At 37.4% G+C, this 21,920-nt stretch overlaps 1 protein-coding gene across 20 annotated transcripts in view; it reads right to left on the reverse strand.

Moving 5' to 3' along the window:
- Positions 1–21,920, reverse strand: part of LOC126185071 (monocarboxylate transporter 12-B-like) — a 1,121,214-nt gene that overhangs the window by 715,015 nt on the left and 384,279 nt on the right. Inside the window, exon 9 of one of the 20 annotated variants that reach the window (XM_049927838.1) lies at positions 20,867–21,509. The exons of the other annotated variants lie outside the window; for them this stretch is intronic. Coding sequence (XP_049783795.1) covers positions 21,349–21,509 — 161 coding nt within the window. The 3' untranslated portion in view covers positions 20,867–21,348. Of the gene's footprint in view, positions 1–20,866; positions 21,510–21,920 lie in introns of those variants that run through there. 20 annotated transcript variants of the gene reach the window in all.

Genomic DNA, 21,920 nt, shown 5'->3' on the forward strand with positions numbered 1-21,920 from the left:
AATTTCAAAGATAATTTAGATTGTTTGTTTAACTGTTACGGGGGGATGTAATGGATTTTGGACCAAAAAATCAATTTTTCAAAAACATTATTTCCTTGATCTACACAGCTTCAAATGCCTTTAAATCGTTGAACTGCCTAACTCTGCACTGGTGGCCACTCCCACCTTTTCCAACATTTGGGAAACTGCTTGCTTCAGTGGAATTTTTGTCAGTGTGAAGGCCATTTTCTTTTGATACCTTTGGCTGACATCTATATCTGTGGCTGACATCTATATCTTTGCCTGAAAACTTTCTTGCATGTGGTTTATTTACATTTTGAGAATACTAACAAATATTAGTAGGTGGATGGTTGGATTCACAAACCTTTATGTCGAAGTCAAGATTTATGCATAATGGGTGGTGGAGAAACTGGGGTCTCAGCTTCAGCATCAAAACTCAGGACAGGAGAATTGTACAGGTGCTTGAATAATGTTGATATGGATTCCACTGGATTCAGACTTATTGATTTAGAGCTTCTCTGCCAAGCTATAAAGTTTCCATGTTCATGTGTTAGCTGTAAAAATACAGAATGCATGAGTGTTGTTTAAGAAAGAAAGAAGATTGGGAATAGCTTGTGATTCTAAATTAATTTGTAATTCGTGTGGCTATGAATTTTCATTTTCCTCCTCCAAAAAGCTGTAATTTTTTTTAAAGCAATTTTAGGTTAGCATATTCTCTGAGATGCCTTGGACAGGGCAGGGAAGAAGGTAAGTTATTGTGTGGTTTTCTGAACATGCCTCAACTTTGTTCAAGGTTTGAAAAAATAAATAAAGAAATGTCTGATGCTGTATGCAAATACTGCCAAAATTTCTCTGAAGAAAGCAGTGGAGGAATTGTGGAAATAAACCAAAAAGAAACAGATTGTGAGGCAGATATTCATGACAGTGAATCTCCTAAAATGTTACTGACCTATGTGTGTCTGTAGACGGGTCCTGGATGAAAAGGGGTCACACATCTCCGTATGGAGTTCCATCTGTTATTGGTATTGACTTAGGTAAAGTTTTAGATGTAGAAATTATGTCTAAATACTGCCACCAGTGTGCAACAAGGAAAATGTCCAACAATGAAGATAGTGAGAAGCAGTGACAAGAAAAGCATGCAGTAACATAATCTAAAAATTGCAGTGGCTCAAATGGTGGCATGGGGGCTGCTGCAGTTATGAGGATGTTCTCCAGATCTGAGGACCAGAATGGTGTTAGATATACTAAATACCTTGGTGATGGCAACTCCTCTTCATTCAAAGGTGTAACAAATAAAAATTCATACAATACAACAATAGAAAAGTTTGGATGTGTTGGCCACATCCAAAAGAGGCTTGTGGTAGGCTTTGTCACTTGCTGAAAGAGAAGAAAGATGAAGTACTTGAGGATGGAAAACCACTAGAAGGAAAAAGCTGGCTTACTCTGAAAGAGACTGATTCTCTTCAGTTATTGTAGGGGAGAGCTATCAGGAAAAACACACATAATTTCGAGGCAATGAGGCATGCTGTGTGGGCAATTTTTTTCCACAAACTATCCACTGACCAAACACTAACGCACAATCTGTGTCCGAAAGATGACCGGTGTAAATTCAACAACAGAAATGTGATGTATTCACACAAACACTCATTACCAGAAATTGTTATGAATGCAGTTAAGCCCACATTCAGGTTTCCTGCAAACCCTGATTTACTGAGGAAGTGCCTTCACAGAAAGACACAAAACGCAAATGAGAGCCTCAGTAATTTAATTGGGATTAGATGCTCAAAAAGGACATTCTGTGGACCTGAAGTACTCAAAATAGGTGTCTACAATGCAGTTTTATGTTACAATAATGGAAATAATAGCAAAATTGGAGTGCTGAAGAGAGTTGGTATAGATTCTGATGGGTTTACAACAAAAGCATTTTACACCATCGATGAGAGCAGGATCAAGGAAGCTAACAAATCAGTTTCTTACTTGTAAATACAGGCCAGGCAGATTCAAAGAGGAGAGAAGAGAAACTCTGTTAATGATACAATTTGTACCATAAATTAATAACTGTAGTTCAGCGGTCTTATAACCTTCTTAGGACATTACAATAAAATTTTCAGGTTAATTGCGTCATTATAATTTGAGTTATGGCTTTTTATAAAAAAAGACAGTTAAAAAATTGAAAATTAAATTTTCTCTCAAAATGTTAATCCTGCATACTTTATTATATTTTTCTATTAAAAAACAGCTCTTTTGCTTTACACATGAAAAATTTTAGATTTGTACATTAATAAAGATGGCTGTAATGATTTTTAAATAAATGTTTATTTTTCCAATACATTGCCCCTTAAGTCATTAGGCTGGACCTATACATATGTGTACTGAGGTGACAAAAGCCATGGGATACCTCCTAATATCATAGCACAGCGCAGCAACTTGGTATGGTATTGACTCAGCAAGTCACTGGAAGTCCCCTTCAGAAATACGGAGCCATGCTGCCTCTATAGCCATCCATAATCGCAAAAGTTTTGCTGGTGCATGACCTCTTGACTATGTTCCATAAATGTTTGATGGGATTCATATCGGGTGATGTGAGTGCCCAAATAATTCATTCAAATTATCCAGAATATTTTTCAAACCAATCGCAAACAATTGTAGCCCAATGATATGGCATATTGTCGTCCCCAAAAATTACGTCATTGAATGGCTGCAAATGGTCTCCAAGTAGCCAAACAAAGCAATTTCCAGTAAATTATCATCTCAGTAAGACAAGAGAGCAACTCAATTCCATCTACACACAGCCTACACCATTATGGAGCCACCACCAGCTTTCGCAGGAGAAGTGCTGCAGATAGTGTCGTGCCATTAACGAAGGTACACTTGTCGGTCATCTGCTACCAGAACCCATTAATGCCAGATTTTGCTGCGCTGTCATAATGGATACAGTCATCATACAGCCAACACTGATTTGTGCAATTATTTCACGCGGTGTTGCTTGTCTGTTAGCACTGGCAACTCTACGCAAATGCCACTGCTCTGTTATTAAGTGAAAGCCATTGGTCACTGCATTGTCCATGGTGAGAGGTAAAGAAATGTGGTACACTCTTCACTTGGTGGATCTCAGAATATTGGTGATAATATAACCATCTCTATATGTGCACTCACTTCTGTGAAATTCCCCCTTTTGAACCCTGCAGTGTGATTTTCAACAACTTCATGAAAAAGTATTGGTTAATACTATGTCCATCCACTTGTAGGAACATGTATAGTCAATTTGTTGATTGCAATTTGGACCTTTAACCTACAAACAATTTGATAACAGATAAAGCAACAAATGTGGTGTACTTTATAATTTTAGAAACCTGTAACGACGCTGTTTGTCATACTGTCAACATTCTATACTGTTGTTTACCATAACAGTACTCAATTATTTCATAATTACTGTAATTCACAATATGAAACTAACTGATAATGCAAAAAGTGTTATTTCGGCTACTGGATTCTGTATTGAAATTCTGTCTACACTAAAAAATAGTGCACTGATATTTCAAGCAGGAAACAAGGGAAGAATACTTGGGCTAGTTCCGTTTCAGTATAATTACTAAAATGTAATCGGCATTGTTTATTTGAATCATTTCACTTATTTTTCCATGAAAATGACAAATATGTATTTGACTTTGTGTCCTATTTCATGTATTTCACTTGTAATCTTGGAATGATAGACTTTTCCGTAATTTTGAACAACTTCTATGATTGTAATTAATAAAATTACTGTGTGAAATTATTTTCAAATAGTTTGTGAGAGTATATAAGACCCTTGATAGATCATGTAGGAGAGTAAGTACAGTATGAGATTTTGAGATGCACTATGTGATGTGACGTCAAATAAATCTGTGTACACCTGAATCTTTCTTTGACTTTTTACATTAATAGAAAACTCTGGTGTTGTCTGGACCATTATTATTTAAGAAATTTACAGGAAGAATCAACTGCAGCTGAGCAACAAAAAGGAGCTACGTTTTCACCTACAATTTTTTAAACAATCGAAGTTATCTGTGATTTTCAAGATTAACATTCATAATGAATTTTATTTTGATTTACTTTTATTTGACAGTTGTTATCACACTGTGTTATAGTAAGCTCTTTAACCAACTGGACACACTGACAACAATCTTTTAGTAGAGTTACTCCATATGAAGCTTATTTTCAACAGCCAACCACAATTTGGAAACAAAAGTTTCATTTGTAAATCTAGTACTAGGAGGAAAAAAGACATACACTGTCTTTCACTCAGCCATAGCATGTAACAGGAACAAGTGATGTATTTAACCATAAGTCTCTTTGAACATTTGAACACTTCTAAGGGAAGTAAAAAAGTGTAATGGACAATAAAATTTAAAATTAGCTCCAAAAACAGACAGAAGTTATATCTGCTTGATCTTATACTCCATAGAAGAATTTTTGAATGTGCAGTGAAAATATTCTCTCTCTCTCTCTCTCTCTCTGTGTGTGTGTGTGTGTGTGTGTGTGTGTGTGTGTGTGTGTGTGTGTGCAAAAGAGAGAGAGAGAGAGAGAGAGAGAGAGAGAGATTGAACATAGCTAAGTATAAATGTAGCTCAAGAAATAGGTAGTATGTTTCAGAATTTCTCATTGAAAAAGTGGACTGTAACTGTAAAGCTGACACATTACATATCCTAGCAATAGGTTGCAATTATGATCCAAGCAACGTAGAAATAACTAAGAAATAATTATGTAAACAGAAGATGGAGGGGGGAGGAGGGGTGGGGAAGAAAGGACAGGAAAGGGAAGGAACTATTGATGTGAGTTGCATCAGGACTTTTTGCAGAACTAGCAGTGACAAGTGAAATTGTGTGTCGGACAGGGATTCGAACCCAGGATCTCCTGCTTACTAGACAGTTACATTAACCACTGCACCATGCTGCCACAGTATTTATTGCAATTGTGTGGACTATCTTGGTACTCCTCTTGGCGAACCCACATTCCCTCCTAGTGCCCCACATTCACAGTCCCTCTCCATGTCTTCCACATTCAGTGCTTTGAGATTTTCACGGGAGTTCAAATGTAATTGTGCATCTGCACTGAAGATGGTGTATTCATTGTCCATCAAGGTGAATCAGTTTATGAAAGCATGGTGTCTGTTCTTTCTGACATGTCCGAAAGAACAGACACCATATATTCATACAAGAATTAATTGCTAACTGAATTTAGTTATTAGTAAGATCTGTTATAACATGTTTAATCTTTCTCTGTTTCATTTCCTTTACTGATATTTTCATCTCTCTGGATAACTATAAATCTTGTGTAAAATGTTTTCTGTGGGCACTATCACTCCTTTTGTAAAATTTTTTATGTGGGCACTGTCACTCCTTTCTCAGTCAGAAGTTATGTTGCAATTCTTTCCGATGGACTGGTAACTTTCAGGGTTAATAAAATTAATATGCTTTAGTGATTAATCAGTAAAATCTCTGTTGAATGTTCCATTTGGAGTCTCCTTAATGAAGGACCATTCTCTTCTTGATTTTGAGATTTGACTCCATTGTCTTCATCAAGAGCAACAAGCAGTTCTGTGATTAATGGTATTGCAAGGTTTTCTACAGAGTTACCCTGTTTACTTTTAAATAATTTATTCCTTAAATACAGTAAGGAAAGTTCTGACAGAATTAAAATAATTAAGGATAGAGCCCCCCCGCCTCCCCCCCCCCCCCCCCCCCCAATGAACCATGGACCTTGCTGTTGGTGGGGAGACTTGTGAGCCTCAGCGATACAGATGGCCGTACCGTAGGTGGAACCACAATTGAGTGGTATCTGTCGAGAGGCCAGATAAAGGTGTGGTTCCTGAAGAGGGGCAGCAGCCTTTTCAGTAGTTGCAGGGACAACAGTCTGAATGATTGACTGATCTGTCCTTGTAACACTAACCAAAACGGCCTTGCTGTGCTGGTACTGCGAACGGCTGAAAGCAAGGGGAAACTACAGCCATAATTTTTCCCGAGGGCATGTACCTTTACTGTATGATTAAATGATGATGGCGTCCTCTTGGGTAAAATATTCCGAAGGTAAAATAATACCCCATTCGGATCTCCGGGCGCGCACTACTAAAGAGGACGTCGTTATCAGGAGACAGAAAACTGGTGTTCTACGGATCGGAGTGTGGAATGTCAGGTCCCTTAATTGGGCAGGTAGGTTAGCAAATTTAAAAAGGGAAATGGATAGGTTAAAGTTAGATATAGTGGAAATTAGTGAAGTTCAGTGGCAGGAGGAACAAGACTTTTGGTCAGGTGAATTAGGGTTATAAACACGAAATCAAATAGGGGTAATGCAGGAGTAGGTTTAATAGTGAATAAAAAAATAGGAGATCGGGTAAGCTACTACAAACAGCATAGTGAATGCATTATTGTGGACAAGGTGGACATGAATCCCATGTCTACTACAGTAGTACAAGTTTATATGCCAACTAGCTCTGCAGATGATGAAGAAATTGATGAAATGTATGATGAGATAAAAGAAATTATTCAGGTAGTGAAGGGAGACGAAAATTTAATATTCATGGGTGACTGAAATTCAAGAGTACAAAAAGGGAGAGAAGGAAACATAGTAGGTGAATATGGATTAGGGGTAAGAAATGAAAGAGGAAGCCGTCTGGTAGAATTTTGCACAGAGCATAACTTAATCATAGCTAACACTTGGTTCAAGAATCTTGAAAGAAGGTTGTATACATGGAAGAATCCTGGAGATAGTAGAAGGTATCAGATAGATTGTATAATGGTAAGACAGAGATTTAGGAACCAGGTTTTAAATTGTAAGACATTTCCAGGGGCAGATGTGGACTCTGACCACAATCTGTTGGTTATGAACTGTAGATTAAAACTGAAAAAACTGCAAAAAGGTGGAAATTTAAGGAGATGGGACCTGGGTAAACTGACTAAACCAGAGGTTGTACAGAGTTTCAGGCAGAGTATAAGGGAACAATTGTCAGGAATGGGGGAAGGAAATACAGTAGAAGAAGAATGGGTAGCTTTGAGGGATGAAATAGTGAAGGCAGTAGAGGATCAAGTAGGTAAAAACATGAGGGTTAGTAGAAATCCTTGGGTAACAGAAGATATATTGAATTTAGTTGATGAAAGGAGAAAATGTAAAAATGCAGTAAATTAAGCAGGCAAAAAGGAATACAAACGTCTCAAAAATGAGATCGACAGGAAGTGCAAAATGGCTAAGCTGCGATGGCTAGAGGACAAATGTAAGGATGTAGAGGCTTATCTCACTAGGGGCAAGATAGATACTGCCTACAGGAAAATTAAAGAGACCTTTGGAGAAAAGAGAGCCACTTGTATGAATATCAAGAGCTCAGATGGAAACCCAGTTCTAAACAAAGAAGGGAAAGCAGAAAGGTGGAAGGAGTATATAGAGGTTCTATACAGGGGCGATGTACAGGGCTATTACAAATGATTGAAGCGATTTCATAAATTCACTGTAGCTCCATTCATTGACATATGGTCACGACACACTACAGATACGTAGAAAAACTCATAAAGTTTTGTTCGGCTGAAGCCACACTTCAGGTTTCTGCCGCCAGAGTGCTTGAGAGCACAGTGAGACAAAATGGTGACAGGAGCCGAGAAAGCGTATGTCGTGCTTGAAGTGCACTCACATCGGTCAGTCATAACAGTGCAACGACACTTCAGGATGAAGTTCAACAAAGATCCACCAACTGCTAACTCCATTCAGCAATGGTATGCACAGTTTAAAGCTTTTGGATGCCTCTGTAAGGGGAAATCAATGGGTCGGCCTGCAGTGAGCGAAGGAACGGTTGAACGCGTGCAGGCAAGTTTAACGCGTAGCCCACGGAAGTCAACGAATAAAGCAAGCAGGGAGCTAAACATATCATAGCCAACGGTTTGGAAAATCTTACAGGAAAGGCTAAAGCAGAAGCCTTACCATTTACAATTGCTACAAGCCCTGACACCCGATGACAAAGTCAAACGCTTTGAATTTTCGGCATGGTTGCAACAGCTCATGGAAGAGGAAGCGTGCAGTGCAAAAGTTGTTTTCAGTGATGAAGCAACATTTTTTCTTAATGGTGAAGTGAACAGACACAATGTGCGAATCTGGGTGGTAGAGAATCCTCACGCATTCGTGCAGCAAATTCGCAATTCACCAAAAGTTAACGTGTTTTGTGCAATCTCACGGTTTAAAGTTTACGGCCCCTTTTCCTTCTGCGAAAAAAAAGTTACAGGACACATGTATCTGGACATGCTGGAAAATTGGCTCATGCAACAACTGGAGACCGACAGCACTGACTTAATCTTTCAACAGGATGGTGCTCCACCGCACTTCCATCATGATGTTCGGCATTTCTTAAACAGGAGATTGGAAAACCGATGGATCGGTCGTGGTGGAGATCATGATCAGCAATTCATGTCATGGCCTCCATGCTCTCCCGACTTAACCCCATGCAATTTCTTTCTGTGGGGTTATGTGAAAGATTCAGTGTTTAAACCTCCTCTACCAAGAAACGTGCCAGAACTGCAAGCTCGCATCAACGATGCTTTCGAACTCATTGATGGGAACATGCTGCGCCGAGTGTGGGAGGAACTTGATTATCGGCTTGATGTCTGCCAAATCAGTAAAGGGGCACATATCAAACATTTGTGAATGCCTAAAAAAACTTTTTGAGTTTTTGTATGTGTGTGCAAAGCATTGTGAAAATATCTGAAATAATAAAGTTATTGTAGAGCTGTGAAATCGCTTCAATCATTTGTAATAACCCTATACTTGTGGACAATATTATGGAAATGGAAGAGGATGTAGATGAAGATGAAATGGGAGATAAGTGAAGAGTTTGTCAGAGCATGGAAAGACCTGAGTCGAAACAAGGCTCCGGGAGTAGACAACATTCCATTAGAACTACTGACAGCCTTGGGAGAGCCAGTCCTGACAAAATTCTACCATCTGGTGAGCAAGATGTATGAGACAAGCGAAATACCCTCACACTTCAAGAAGAATATAATAATTCTAATCCCAAAGAAAGCAGGTGTTGACAGATGTGAAAATTACTGAACTATCAGTTTAATAAGTCATGGATGCAAAATACTAATGCAAATTCTTTACAGACAAATGGAAAAACTGGTATAAGCCGACCTCGGGGAAGATCAGTTTGGATTCCATAGGAATGTTGGAACACGTGAGGCAGTACTGACCTTACGACTTATCTTAGAAGAAAGATTAAGGAAAGGCATACCTATGTTTCTAGCATTTGTAGACTGAGAGAAAGCTTTTGACAATGTTGACTGGAATACTCTCTTTCAAATTCTAAAGGGGGCAGGGGTAAAATACAGGGAGCGAAAGGCTATTTACAATTTGTACAAAAACCAGATGGCAGTTATAAGAGTTGAGGGACATGAAAGGGAAGCAGTGGTTGGGAAGGAAGTGAGACAGGGTTGTAGCCTCTCCCCGATGTTATTCAATCTGTATATTGAGCAAGCAGTAAAGGAAACAAAAGAAAAATTTGGAGTAGGTATTAAAATCCATGGAGAAGAAATAAAAACTTTGAGGTTCGCCGATGACATTGTAATTCTGTCAGAGACAGCAAAGGACATGGAAGAGCAGTTGTTCAGAATGGACAGTGTCTTGAAAGGCAGATATAAGATGAACATCAACAAAAGCAAAACGAGGTTAATGGAATGTAGTCGAATTAAGTCAGGTGATGCTGAAGGAATTAGATTAGGAAATGAGACACTTAAGGTAGTAAAGGAGTTTTGCTATTTGAGGAGCGAAATAACTGATGATGGTTGAAGTAGAGAGGATATAAAATGTAGACTGGCAATGGCAAGGGAAGCATTTCTGAAGAAGAGAAATTTGTTATCATCGAGTATAGATGTAAGTGTCAGGAAGTTGTTCCTGAAAGTATTTGTATGGAGTGTAGCCATGTATGGAAGTGAAACGTGGATGATAAATAGTTTAGACAAGAAGAGGATAGAAGCTTCCAAAATGTGGTGCTACAGAAGAATGCTGAAGATTAGATGGGTAGATCACATAACTAACGAGGAGGTATTGAATATAATTGGGGAGAAGAGGAGTTTGTGGCACAACTTGACAAGAAGAAGGGATCACTTGGTAGGACATGTTCTGAGGCATCAGAGGATCACAAATTTAGCATTGGAGGGCAGCGTGGAGGGTAAAAAATCATAGAGGGAGACCAAGAGATGAATACACTAAGGAGATTCAGAAGGATGTGTGTTGCAGTAAGTACTGGGAGATGAAGAAGCTTGCACAGGATAGAGTAGCATGGAGAGCTGCATCAAACCAGTCTCAGGACTGAAGACCACAACAACAACAACAACAAGGATAAAGGAGACAACTCACCAGATGCCAGAAGTGTTGAGTTGTTGACAGGTACATGAAAAAGAATAAATGCTTTGCTAGCTTTCAGATGAAATCCTTTGATGATGTAGAATACAAATATATTTCACCTAGCAAGTGTAAATGTATTCTGAATCTTAGACAAGGAGGCAAATTCCGTATGAAAATCATTTTATGTCCTCTATTACATTGAGCAAACTGCAGGTCATCTGAAACCGATTTTTACAATACGAAATCATGCAGACCCATATTCAAAAAACTGTCAGTTCTTCCTCTTCTTTGCATTTTTATCTATGAAACATCAGTTTTCTTCAAACAATATATCAATAGATACCCAGATGTCTTATTAAAAAATGAAGATATACATGCACACAATACAAGGCAAAAATCTGACCTACATATGAAACAGGCGAGAACATCATTGTGCCAAAACGGCACACTACATACTGGGATAAAGATTTTCAATAATCTACCTAAACATATCAAATCAATAGGTAAACTCTATAGTTTTAAGGCTGAAGTAAAGGTATATTTAATTGATCATTGCTTTTACAGTCTGACAGAATATATAAAAGCCAAACAACAAAAATAAAGATGCATTATTAATATTCTACTTTGTATGTTGCCTGTAATGTTTGTTGTATTTATGAATCTTTGCTAAATTGCTTCAATATCTAGTCCATAGGATTGCAATACAAATTGTATTTTATCTTGTAAATACCTAACCATGTCCAGTATACTTGTATATATTCTATACATATAGGATTTGAAGGACTAAATAAATAAATATTACCAGACATTGGTACCATTAAGAATTGTAAGTGTTGGAAAGTCAGCGTTAGTATTCCAGTATCCTTTAAAAGACACCAGTAAGTTTTGCAGTTGTCTACATTACACAATGTTCTTTCTGTCCACTCTTAATAAATAAAGAATTGACTTTCTTAGCTACAGTGCCTCAGAAGAAAATTTTATAAATACCAGGGAGTGAAATATGCTAAATAAGACAGTTCTTTTGTCTTCAAATAAATGCAGAATAAGATAATTTCAAGTGTAAATGAGACTGGACCTAAATTATTTATGTGCTGAATTGGAGCTTCTTATCGAACTGCACAATAAGGAATTTTATGCAAAGTATTTTATTTAATATTCAGTATAGAGATTAAAATCTATTTCTGGTACCAGCAGGTTATGTTTCTTTGATTTCACTGCATGATATGATGCTTTGTGAGGTTAACATTTAAGTAGTGTGTAATAAATCAGTTTAAGTTTGTTCAGTAATCATCTCAGCTGTGTGAGGTATGGTTGATTTCAGACCCCCACATTATTGTGTTCTGTTATCAGCAAACAATTATTTACCCTCCTTGCGAGGTCATTTATGTGGATGCGGTAACAAGTTTGTGGGACTTTGTATTTATCCATTTCCATCCTGAGATTAGATTTATGCATGTGATACAATCTGCCAATGTGTCTCTCTACTTTTCATCGCCATTATTTATCTTAAAGCCAGATTGTTACTTTAGTATTGTGTTCATTATGTAAAGTGCTTTTTAACTCCTTTTTTGCTGTTTTCTAACAGGGCATTACAACCAGCAAGATAAAGAGTTAGTCTCTTTCTTTCTAGTTCTCAGACTTTCTTTATTGCTTACTTTGTGTACTGAGAGAAAAACATGAGAGTCTTTGCAGCATCATTGACAGAAAATATATTTCCAACTATGAAGACAGATTCATAACTCCAGTTGATCTCTTCAGCATTTAAGTGCCTAGCATAGCAGGCAATAAACATGACTGAAAGCATTGCTTACATTACCTGATGCAAATGACTAGGTAGAGAGTTCACATTACTCTCCTGAATACGACTGCTTTGAGACTGCATTCCACTTGACATTCGCAAAGGCCATTTAATGCAAAGAAGGCTCTTCATAATAGATTTATTCATCCACAAATATACTGTTATAATCATTTATACAATCAGTATTGCTTATTTTATACTAGAATGCTTGTGTTATAAGGTTCTTGCAGTTTTTTTAAAGGGATTCAAGTAATTAATTAGGAAACACATTTTTGAGGCTCTGTATTCTGCAATCATTACATTAGAAAGTTATTCTTGGTTTTGGGGATGTGTCACATATGTGTCAAATCGATATATTTAAATATATTACATTTATTGTACTGTGTACATTATTGCAAGTATTTTTTCAAAATGACTTTAATATTTTTAATTGGATATTGCCTCCAACTAGTGTTCTTTAGCCCTTTTGGCTGTCTTTCGAATTCTGTTACTCAGCATCTATCATCTTCCTGAACATCATTACAGTTTTGTACAAGTCTGTTAATTGAATTATTTTCCACTGTACATATGTATATACATTTTGTCTTATTTTCATAATTCTACTCCTATTTACTAAATTTTCCAATGTTGTCCTTGTATAATTTCTAACTTCTTTACAATTTTATTGGTGCTTTTCATGTGTCTCAAAAGTTTCTTTTCCTAAATGATTCATTTCTCCTTTTTTCCGTGTTAATTTTTTCCCATGTTCTCCTTACTCGAACGAAACTGGTATTTTCTTTATTTAAATTATGTATTTTCAATAGGCCTTAAGGTGTGGAAAACTACTTGGTATACTGTACTTATAGTCCCCAAAACATGTGTTTAGTTATTGTTTCCTTATCTGTTTGTTCCTCCAGCACCTTTCTTTTCATTTACTAGATTTTCTTTTTTGTTATTTAAATTTTTTGTGGCTTATGTCTTTGATGAAACTTCATGACATATGCTTCTTCTTTCCTGGATATTATGTCACATTATGAGTTCTATTTTCTGTCTCCCTTCACCTTTCTCTGGCCTGTCAAAATCCTTCTCTCTTTTTCTAACTTTTCAGATCTGTTGCTTGCTACTTTCCACCCTATGACATCGTGGCACATTTACCTCAAACTAGATTCCTAGGTGATTAACCAAATCAATCACTGATTTGTCTCTCTATTTATTAGCGCTGACATCTGAAAAATGTCTGTTGTATTGCCTCAAATTAAGAATTGCTTTTGCATCCACAGATTTTATAGTATTTCCTACACATTTTAAAAAACATTGTTTTGATGCTTTTATTGTTTTTCAGTGAATTTCTTACATTTCTCATGAATGGAAGTTTTATTCTCAATAAATTTTGGCTCCATGAACATACTTTTAAAGAGCCCTTACCTTTCTTATACTTCACGTCCTTTTTTGTTCTTTACAGTCAGCTCTTGAACACATTTTGCTTGTCATTTGAGTTGACCTTGGATCTTGAATGAGTTCAAATTGCTTGTCTTTGATTCCTGAAGATAAAACACACTGATATGTACATTAACAGTTGCCATCACCTGGGATTTTATGTGTCTAGCTCCTTTTGCTTCACTTGTTGTACTGGATTGACAGGAATGAAATGACATGTCTGTAAGCATTCTTGAAGTCAAGACCTTAATTCATTTTCCATTTCAACATCACATTATCTCATTTATTCTCTATCTTTGCCCTCACCAAATATTTCATTCTAATCTCCTAAGTTTACAATACTTTTCCTGTATACCATCTTTTGACATAAGGATAGAATCAACTGGTAAGCATATGTCATCCATCTGTTTTGCTCCATAATTGCGGAAACCTTGATAAAACAGTATGTCATAGATCTGATGTAATTTTCAGGTCCTCTGTGATACTTTTGAATCTTGAAACCCTTTGTAGCTTAGAAGCAACTTTTTCAAGTGTACATTCAAGTGTTCCTTTTGTCATGCCATACTTTGCCCTGACATACATAACTATTACACAACAATTTTCCTTGTCTTTCAGTTTTCTCTGGAAGTGAGTAATGAATGTATGCATGGAGAAAAAAAATAAGACTGTAACATTATTTTTTTGTTTTTATTTTTACTTACAATACGGAAAATGCAAGGTAGAGCAAGATCTGTATTTTTGATATGAAACAGAGCAAAAGTCACCCTTTTTGTTGACAGTATGCAGCTTTGATGCACAGGCAATAAATGGTTCATGCAGTGATGGAACCTGAGACGCTAAAAGCTAATGGTGAAATTTTTGAAATAATCACACAAATTAAAAGAATACCAAGAATTTAAATAAGTGACAACGTGTTATAGGCTGATGTGCAATAACTTTTGTCAGTTATTAAAAGAAGAGAATTGTGAAAAATATAAAACAAGTGACTCTGATGAGCTAGTTATGAAAAGTAATATTTAAAAGAAAGACTTTGTAGATGAAGTAAAGGTATCATTGTACAGAAACAAGAAAATAATGCATCTTAGCTATGTACAGAAAATCATATCATAACATAATTTAGCCATTTAATACTGGAGAATGTTAATAAAAATGTCAATTTCCATTTGAATATTGGTTTAGATACAAGTATTTATCATCACCATAGTGGTAAGCAAACTGAAATCTAATCTTTTCTTCCCATTTATAGAATATAGAGAGTGCACTAGTATAAAAATAAATGTTTGTTTCAGCACCCGTTTATGGTAAGTTTATGTGGTTGTAGATGAATGTACAATGTAAGTATGAGTGTTGCTGAACTGTGAACTTTGCATTGGTGGGGGGCTTACGTGCCTCAGCGATACAGATAGCCATACCATTGGCACAGCCACAATATAGGAAAAGTGGAGGGAGTATGTAGAGGGGCTATAAAAAACTTTGTGTTCTGCTTTACAGCAGGTCTTGTCATGGGGGAAGCCTCATCAGAGAGGTCTACGGCCTGAGCGTCTAGGGAAGTGATTCCAGTGGTGGTTTCCCATTGCCTTCCACTGATGATGATGAAATGATAATGAAGACTACACACCACCCAGTCCCTGAGCAAAGAAAATCTCCAATCCAACCGGCCATCGAACCCAGGCCCCTTGGCATGACAGACCGCTGCGCTGACCACTCAGCTATCGGGGCGGACAGAGGGACTGTACAGGTGAAATGAATTTGAAGGCAAAATTATAGTAAGGGAAGATTATATACAGAGGGATAAGATGGGAGATATGACGCTGTGAGAGGGAGTTCACAGAGCACTGAAAAACATAAGTCAAAACAAGGCCCACTGAGTAGACAACATTCTGTCTGAACTACTAATAGACTTTGGAGAGTCATCCACAACAAAGCTATTCCATCTTGTGTGCAAAATGTATGAGAAAGGCTAAATACCCTTTGATGTCAAGAAGAATGTAATAATTTCAATTCCAAAGGATGCAGGTGCTGACAGATGTGAATATTAGTGAACTACCAATTTAACAGGTCATGGTTGCAAAATAAAAACATGAATTATTTATATAAGGATGGAAGAAACTGGTAGAAGCTCACCTCAGGGAAGAGCAGTATATATTCTGGAGAAATGTAGGGACATGCAAGGCAGTGCTGACCCTATGACTTCTCATAGAGGGTAGGCAAAGGAAAGCCAAATCTACATTTATAGCCTTTTTAGACTCTGAGAAAGTTTTTGACTATGTCAACTGGGATATTCTCTTTGGAATTCTGAAAATAGCAGTGGTAGAATACAGGGAGTGAAAGGCTATTTACAACTCGTGTAGAAAGCAGATGGCAGTTATAAGAGTCAAGGGGCATGAAAGGGAAGCAGTGGTTGAGAAGGGAATGAGACAGGTTTGTAGCCTATCCCCAACATTATTAAGTATGTACCTTGAGCAAGCAGTGAATCAATTGAAAGAAAAATTTAGAGAAGGACATTGTAATTCTGTCAGAGACAGATAAGGACTCAGTTCATACATACAATACCAGGAACAAAAATGATCTGCACAAGGACTTAAAAGCACTTACTTTAGTTCAAAAAGGGGTCAACTACTCAGGAACACTCATCTCCAATAATTTGCAAGAAAACATAAAAAATTTAGTTACAAATAAAGATCAGTTTAAAAGGAGCATGAAAGACTTACTAGTGGCCAACTCCTTTTACTCCACTGAGGAATTTTTTAATAGAAACAAGTGATGTTTTGTATATATTCATACTATTAGTATTGTTATTTCAGTTTTTTTTTTTTTTTTTTTTTTTTTTTTTTTTTTTTTTTTTTTTAATATTGACATGTTCTACATCCACGAGGATCTCCACAGCATGGATCTATGGAACGAAAAACTAATCTAATCTAAAGAGCATTTGAATGGAATGGACAGAGTGTTGAAAGGAGGACATAAGATGAACATCAACAAAAGCAAAACAAGGGCAATGGACTGTAGTTAAATTAAATCATGTGATGGTGAGGGATTTATATTATGATATGACACACCAAAAATAGTAGATGAGTTTTGCTATTTTGTTGGCAAAAATACTGATGATAGCCAAAGTAGAGAGGATATAAAATGTAAACTGGAAAAGGCAAGAAAAGGGTTTCTCAAGAGGAGAAATTTGATAACATCAAATATGGATTTAAGTGTTAGGAAGCCTTATCTGAAGGTGTTTCAGTGGAGTGCAGCCATGTATGGAAGTGAAATATGGAGGATAAACAGTTTAGGCAAGAAGAGAACAGAATTTTTTGTAATATGGTGCTACAGAAGATTGCTGAAGATGAGATGGGTAGGTTGTATAACTAATGAGGAGGTACTGGATACAATTGGGGAAAAAAAATTGAGTAAAAGAAGGAATTGGTTCATCATTCATTCATTTCCTTGTCTGGTCAGCATTTCCAGAAAATAGCAACTCCAATGGCCATGTTGTTTCCCTCGATCATGTCCTGTGTTGTGCAGGGTTGTTCAAGTTGAGGACAAATTAGCAGGGGGGCCGGGTCTTGTGTTGTTCCACACTTACAGGATGTATCTCCATCGGCTGGAAGAATGCCCTGTTTTCACATGTTGGTCTTGCAAAGAGGAACACCCACCCTAAGATGATTGAGCGATCTCCAAATAGGGTAGGGCAAGTCATTTCCTGGAGCTAGCTCTTCCTTTACAGGGATATCAGGTGGTAGCTTGCTCTTCCACCTGGTGATGTGGTTAGACTCTGGTGTTCCCTCTAGTGGTTGAGTCCTGGCAATGAAGCTCTTTCTCAATTTCAGTCAACGGACTACAGCCTGATGATCATGTAGTGGATGTCAGAGATCATGTTTGCTTAGCCCTCTCTACATCAGCAGCAACAGCCCTTCTAATAATGGGGGGAGCTATTCCAACAATTGGGTAGATTTTGTCGACTGGAGTTAGCTTCATACATCCCGACAAGATTCAGATAGTCTCACTGATTGCAATACCAGCCTGTTTGGTGTGAGTGGATGCATTCCTCACAGGTGAAGCATACTCTGCAGCAGACACACACAAAGCAAGAGCCGAAATTCTCAGGACGTGAGGACTTGCTCCCCAGGCGGTGGATGTGAGCTTCCTCAAGATGTTAATCCGTGAACTAACTTTCAGCCTGGTGTTATGGCAATGTTTGTTTAAGGACAGAGTTCAGTCAAGGGTAACACCCAGATATACTGGTGTTGAACAATGCTCCAGTTGTTTGCCTTCTCATGTAACATCCAGTTCCCACTGAGCTTCTCTATTCTTCAAACGAAATGTGCATACCTGGTTGATAGGACACATTCTTAAACACAAAGGGATCAGCAATTTAGTATTGGATGTAACTGTTAGGGATAAAAGTTTTTGATGGAGACTGGTGGATGAGTACAGTAAGCAGATTCAGAAGGCTGTAGGTTGCAGTAGTTACTCAAATGAGAAGAGGCTTCCACAGGATAGAGTAGCATGAAGAGCTGCGTCAAACCATTCTTTGAACTGAAGACCACAACAACAATTTCTTTACAGAATCAGTACTGTCCGGTACAGTGTTGCATCACCGAATGATATGTAGCTGTGAGAGGCAGACTGCTAAAAGTAGTTCAAGGTATTATGAGAGCAAATTATATGTATCTGCTGGCCGGAGTGGCCGAGTGGTTCTAGGCGCTCAGTCTGGAACCGCGTGAACCGCAGGTTTGAATTCTGCCTTGGGCATGGATGTGTGTGATGTCCTTAGGTAAGTTAGGTTTAAGTAGTTCTAAGTTCTAGGGGACTGATGACCACAGCAGTTAAGTCCCATAGTGCTCAGAGCCATTTTTTAATATGTATCTGTGAGAGGCAGACTGCTAAAAGTAGTGGCAGGTGGTATGGACACTGTTTTTACCTTCTGATGAAGATATGCCAATTAATTAATTAACTGTTTTAATTAATTTAAAGTTTTTAATTATTTACTGCATGAGGTGTGATACATACCATTTTCCTCTGGATGTAATATTCCCTGACCTATGGAAAACCAATGAAATTCTGCCAGTGTACAAAAATGGAATAAAAACTGACACAAAAAATTACAAGCCAATATCAGTAAAGCCACAACTCTGTAGATTTCCAGATTAAGTAATCTTCATTTCATGAGCACAAAATCCTGGACCCTACTCTCCAAAACTCTCAGCTTGTAATACCCGCACCTTTCTTTATTTAGTTTAGGTTTCTCCTGATGATCTGTCCATGTTCAGTTTTTATTTAACTATCATTTTTGTACTCTGCTTTGATAACTATTAGATTTTCTGCATTGAGCTGACTACTAATGTAATCCAAATGTGCATTAAATACTCATATCACTGACCTCAATTTGCAGTAGGATTTTGGAGCATATACTGTATTCGAACATTATGAATCACCTTGAAGAAAATGACTTATTGATATATAACCAACATGGATTCAGAAAATATCGTTTTTATGCAACGCAGCTAGCTCTTTATTCCCATGAAGTAATGAGTGCTGTCAACAAGGGATCTCAGATCAATTCAATATTCCTTGATTTCCAGAAAGCTTTTGATACCATTCTTCACAAGTGACTATTAATCAAATTGCATGCATATGGAGTATCATCTCAGTTGTGTGACTGGATTCATGATTTCCTCTCAGAGAGGCCACAGTTTGTAGCCATAGAAGGTAAATCATTGAGTAGAACAGAAGTGATATCTGGTGTTCCGCAAGGTAGTGTCATAGGTGTTCCTGATTTACATAAAAGATCTAGGGGATAATCTGAGCAGCCCCCTCAGATTGTTTGCAGATGACGCTGTAATTTACTGTCTAGTAAAGTCATCAGATGATCAATTCCAATTACAAAATGATCTAGAGAGAATTTCTGTATGGTGCGAAAAGTGGCATTTGCACTAAACAAAGAAATGTGCAAGGTCATCCACATGGATACTAAAAGAAATCCGATAAATTTTGGGTATATGATAAATTGCAGAAATCTAAGGGCTGTCACTTTGACTAAATACCTAGGAATTACAATTATGAGGAACTTATATTGGAAAGACCACCTAGATAATATTGCGGGGACAGCAAAACAAAGGCTGTGCTTTGTTGGCAGAACACTTAGAAGATGTGACAAACCCTCTAAAGAGACAGCCTACATTACACTTGTCTGGCCTCTGCTGGAATATTGCTGCATGGTGTGGGATCCTTACCAGGTAGGACTGACAGAGGACATCGAAAAAGTGCAAAGAAGGGCAGCTTGTTTCCTTTTATTGCCCAATATGGGTGAGAGTGTCACTGATATGATACGCGAGTTGGGGTGGCAGTCACTGAAACAAAGGCGGTTTTCTTCATGTTGAGATCTATTTACGAAATTTCAATCACCAACTTTCTCTTCTGAATGCGAAAATATTTAGGTGTGCCTTTTTCCCACGTGCCATTCGATAGTGGAATGGTAGTGAAGTAGTATGAAAATGGTTCGATGAACCCCCTGCCAGGCACTTAATTACAAAGTAATCATGTAGATGCAGATGTAAATTTATAGCTGGCCGGGGTGGCCAAGCGGTTCTAGGCGCATCAGTCCGGAACAGTGCTGCTGCTACGGTCGCAGGTTTGAATCCTGCCTCGGGCATAGCTGTGTGTGATATCCTTAGGTTAGTTAGGTTTAAGTAGTTCTAAGTCTAGGGAACTGATGACCTCAGATGTTAAATCCCATAGTGCTTAGAGTCATTTGAACCATTTTTTGTAAATTTATACATAATCTTTAACTGTTCATAACATTATATCACTTTGAGTTATGGAATATCCCATGTTTATTACAATGGTTTCTCATTGCCTTATGAATCCTGTGCCAGTGGGTCAGCTCATGGACCATCTACCTTCGGAAGTGACTTATCAATTCAATAGCAATCCCTTTCCCATTTGATGTGGACATAGGTCATTGGCACTTGGTATCCAGAAATACTCTAATTAACATGAATGTGTTAATTCACACTCACACACACGTGCATGGGCGCGCGCATACACACACACACACACACACACACACACATACACACAGACACACACACACACACACACACACACACACACACACAAAACACACACACACACACACACACGAGAGAGAGAGAGAGAGAGAGAGAGAGAGAGAGAGAGAGAGAGAGGGGGGGGGGGAAAGAGAGAGAGAGAGAGAGAGAGAGAGAGAGAGAGAGAGAGTTGCCAGAAGAATTTCTGTGAGTTTTGCAAGGTCAGTGCAAAAATATTAATAAAACCGAGTTTGTAAAAAACGTTTATTACCCAGTTGTGGTGATGTGCAGGTGATAAATTATAGCCAAATACATTTTCTCTAAATATTGACAAAGTAAATGCTGTACAGTTACATTATGTACACAGAGCACCAATAAATACAAAAATTACATAATTAACAACTCATTTCATCTCTGTACAAGCTTTCAATATTAAAAAGAATCCAGCAGTAATATATTATTGTCAAAGTAGTACATTTTATACACAGTTCAATATCTATATGGCACATATGAAACAGTTTCCATTTAGTACGAAGTACTTTGAAACATCAATATTTGTTGTACTTGATATTCCTCTTAATCTTGAATATTTTACAGTTCATACAGTGAGTCCACAACAAAACTCAATGAAATTTTCTGTTTCGACAGAAAAGTCTTCTGTATGTATTTACAGTCACTCACATACAACATCTGAGTATCAAATAATTATTGAGTATCATGCTATATATCATGTCATATAACACAGTTTGTTTTTTCCCCTTTTCTCTTTTGCCTTGATTTTTCCCAAGCATTGACCTTGCCCAGAGGGTAAAGGATGATTGCTGAAGCCAGTATGAGTCCACCAGAGAGGTAAAATGAAGCATCATAGCTGCCTGTTGCTTCCATGAATGCACCTGTAGTGAATAAATTATGCATAACTCTAAATAAATGAGAAATTTCAATGTTCTTATTGTAGATAGGATGTATAACTAATTGCAGTTGTATCAGTGACCTACAATGCACCATACATGTGATCCAGTTTCAACTAATATTTATTTGCTGTGCATAATGAATTCAAGGTCACTTACTCCATTACGTTTGAGAAAAATTATATAAAGGAACTATTAATTGAGGTCATTGTATGCATTATTAGTTTGTGACAAAAATCGGAGAGATAATTTTATATTTGGCACAAAGAAGTGTTTCTACTCATTAGACTGTGTGTCAAATGATAAATAGACACCAAAAAGTCATTAATATTTTCATCGTAATACAATAATTTTAAATCATGGTTAAAATAAAATAGATTATGTAAAGACAACTGT

Source organism: Schistocerca cancellata, chromosome 4, assembly GCF_023864275.1.
Source record: "Schistocerca cancellata isolate TAMUIC-IGC-003103 chromosome 4, iqSchCanc2.1, whole genome shotgun sequence".
Taxonomy (NCBI): domain Eukaryota; kingdom Metazoa; phylum Arthropoda; class Insecta; order Orthoptera; family Acrididae; genus Schistocerca; species Schistocerca cancellata.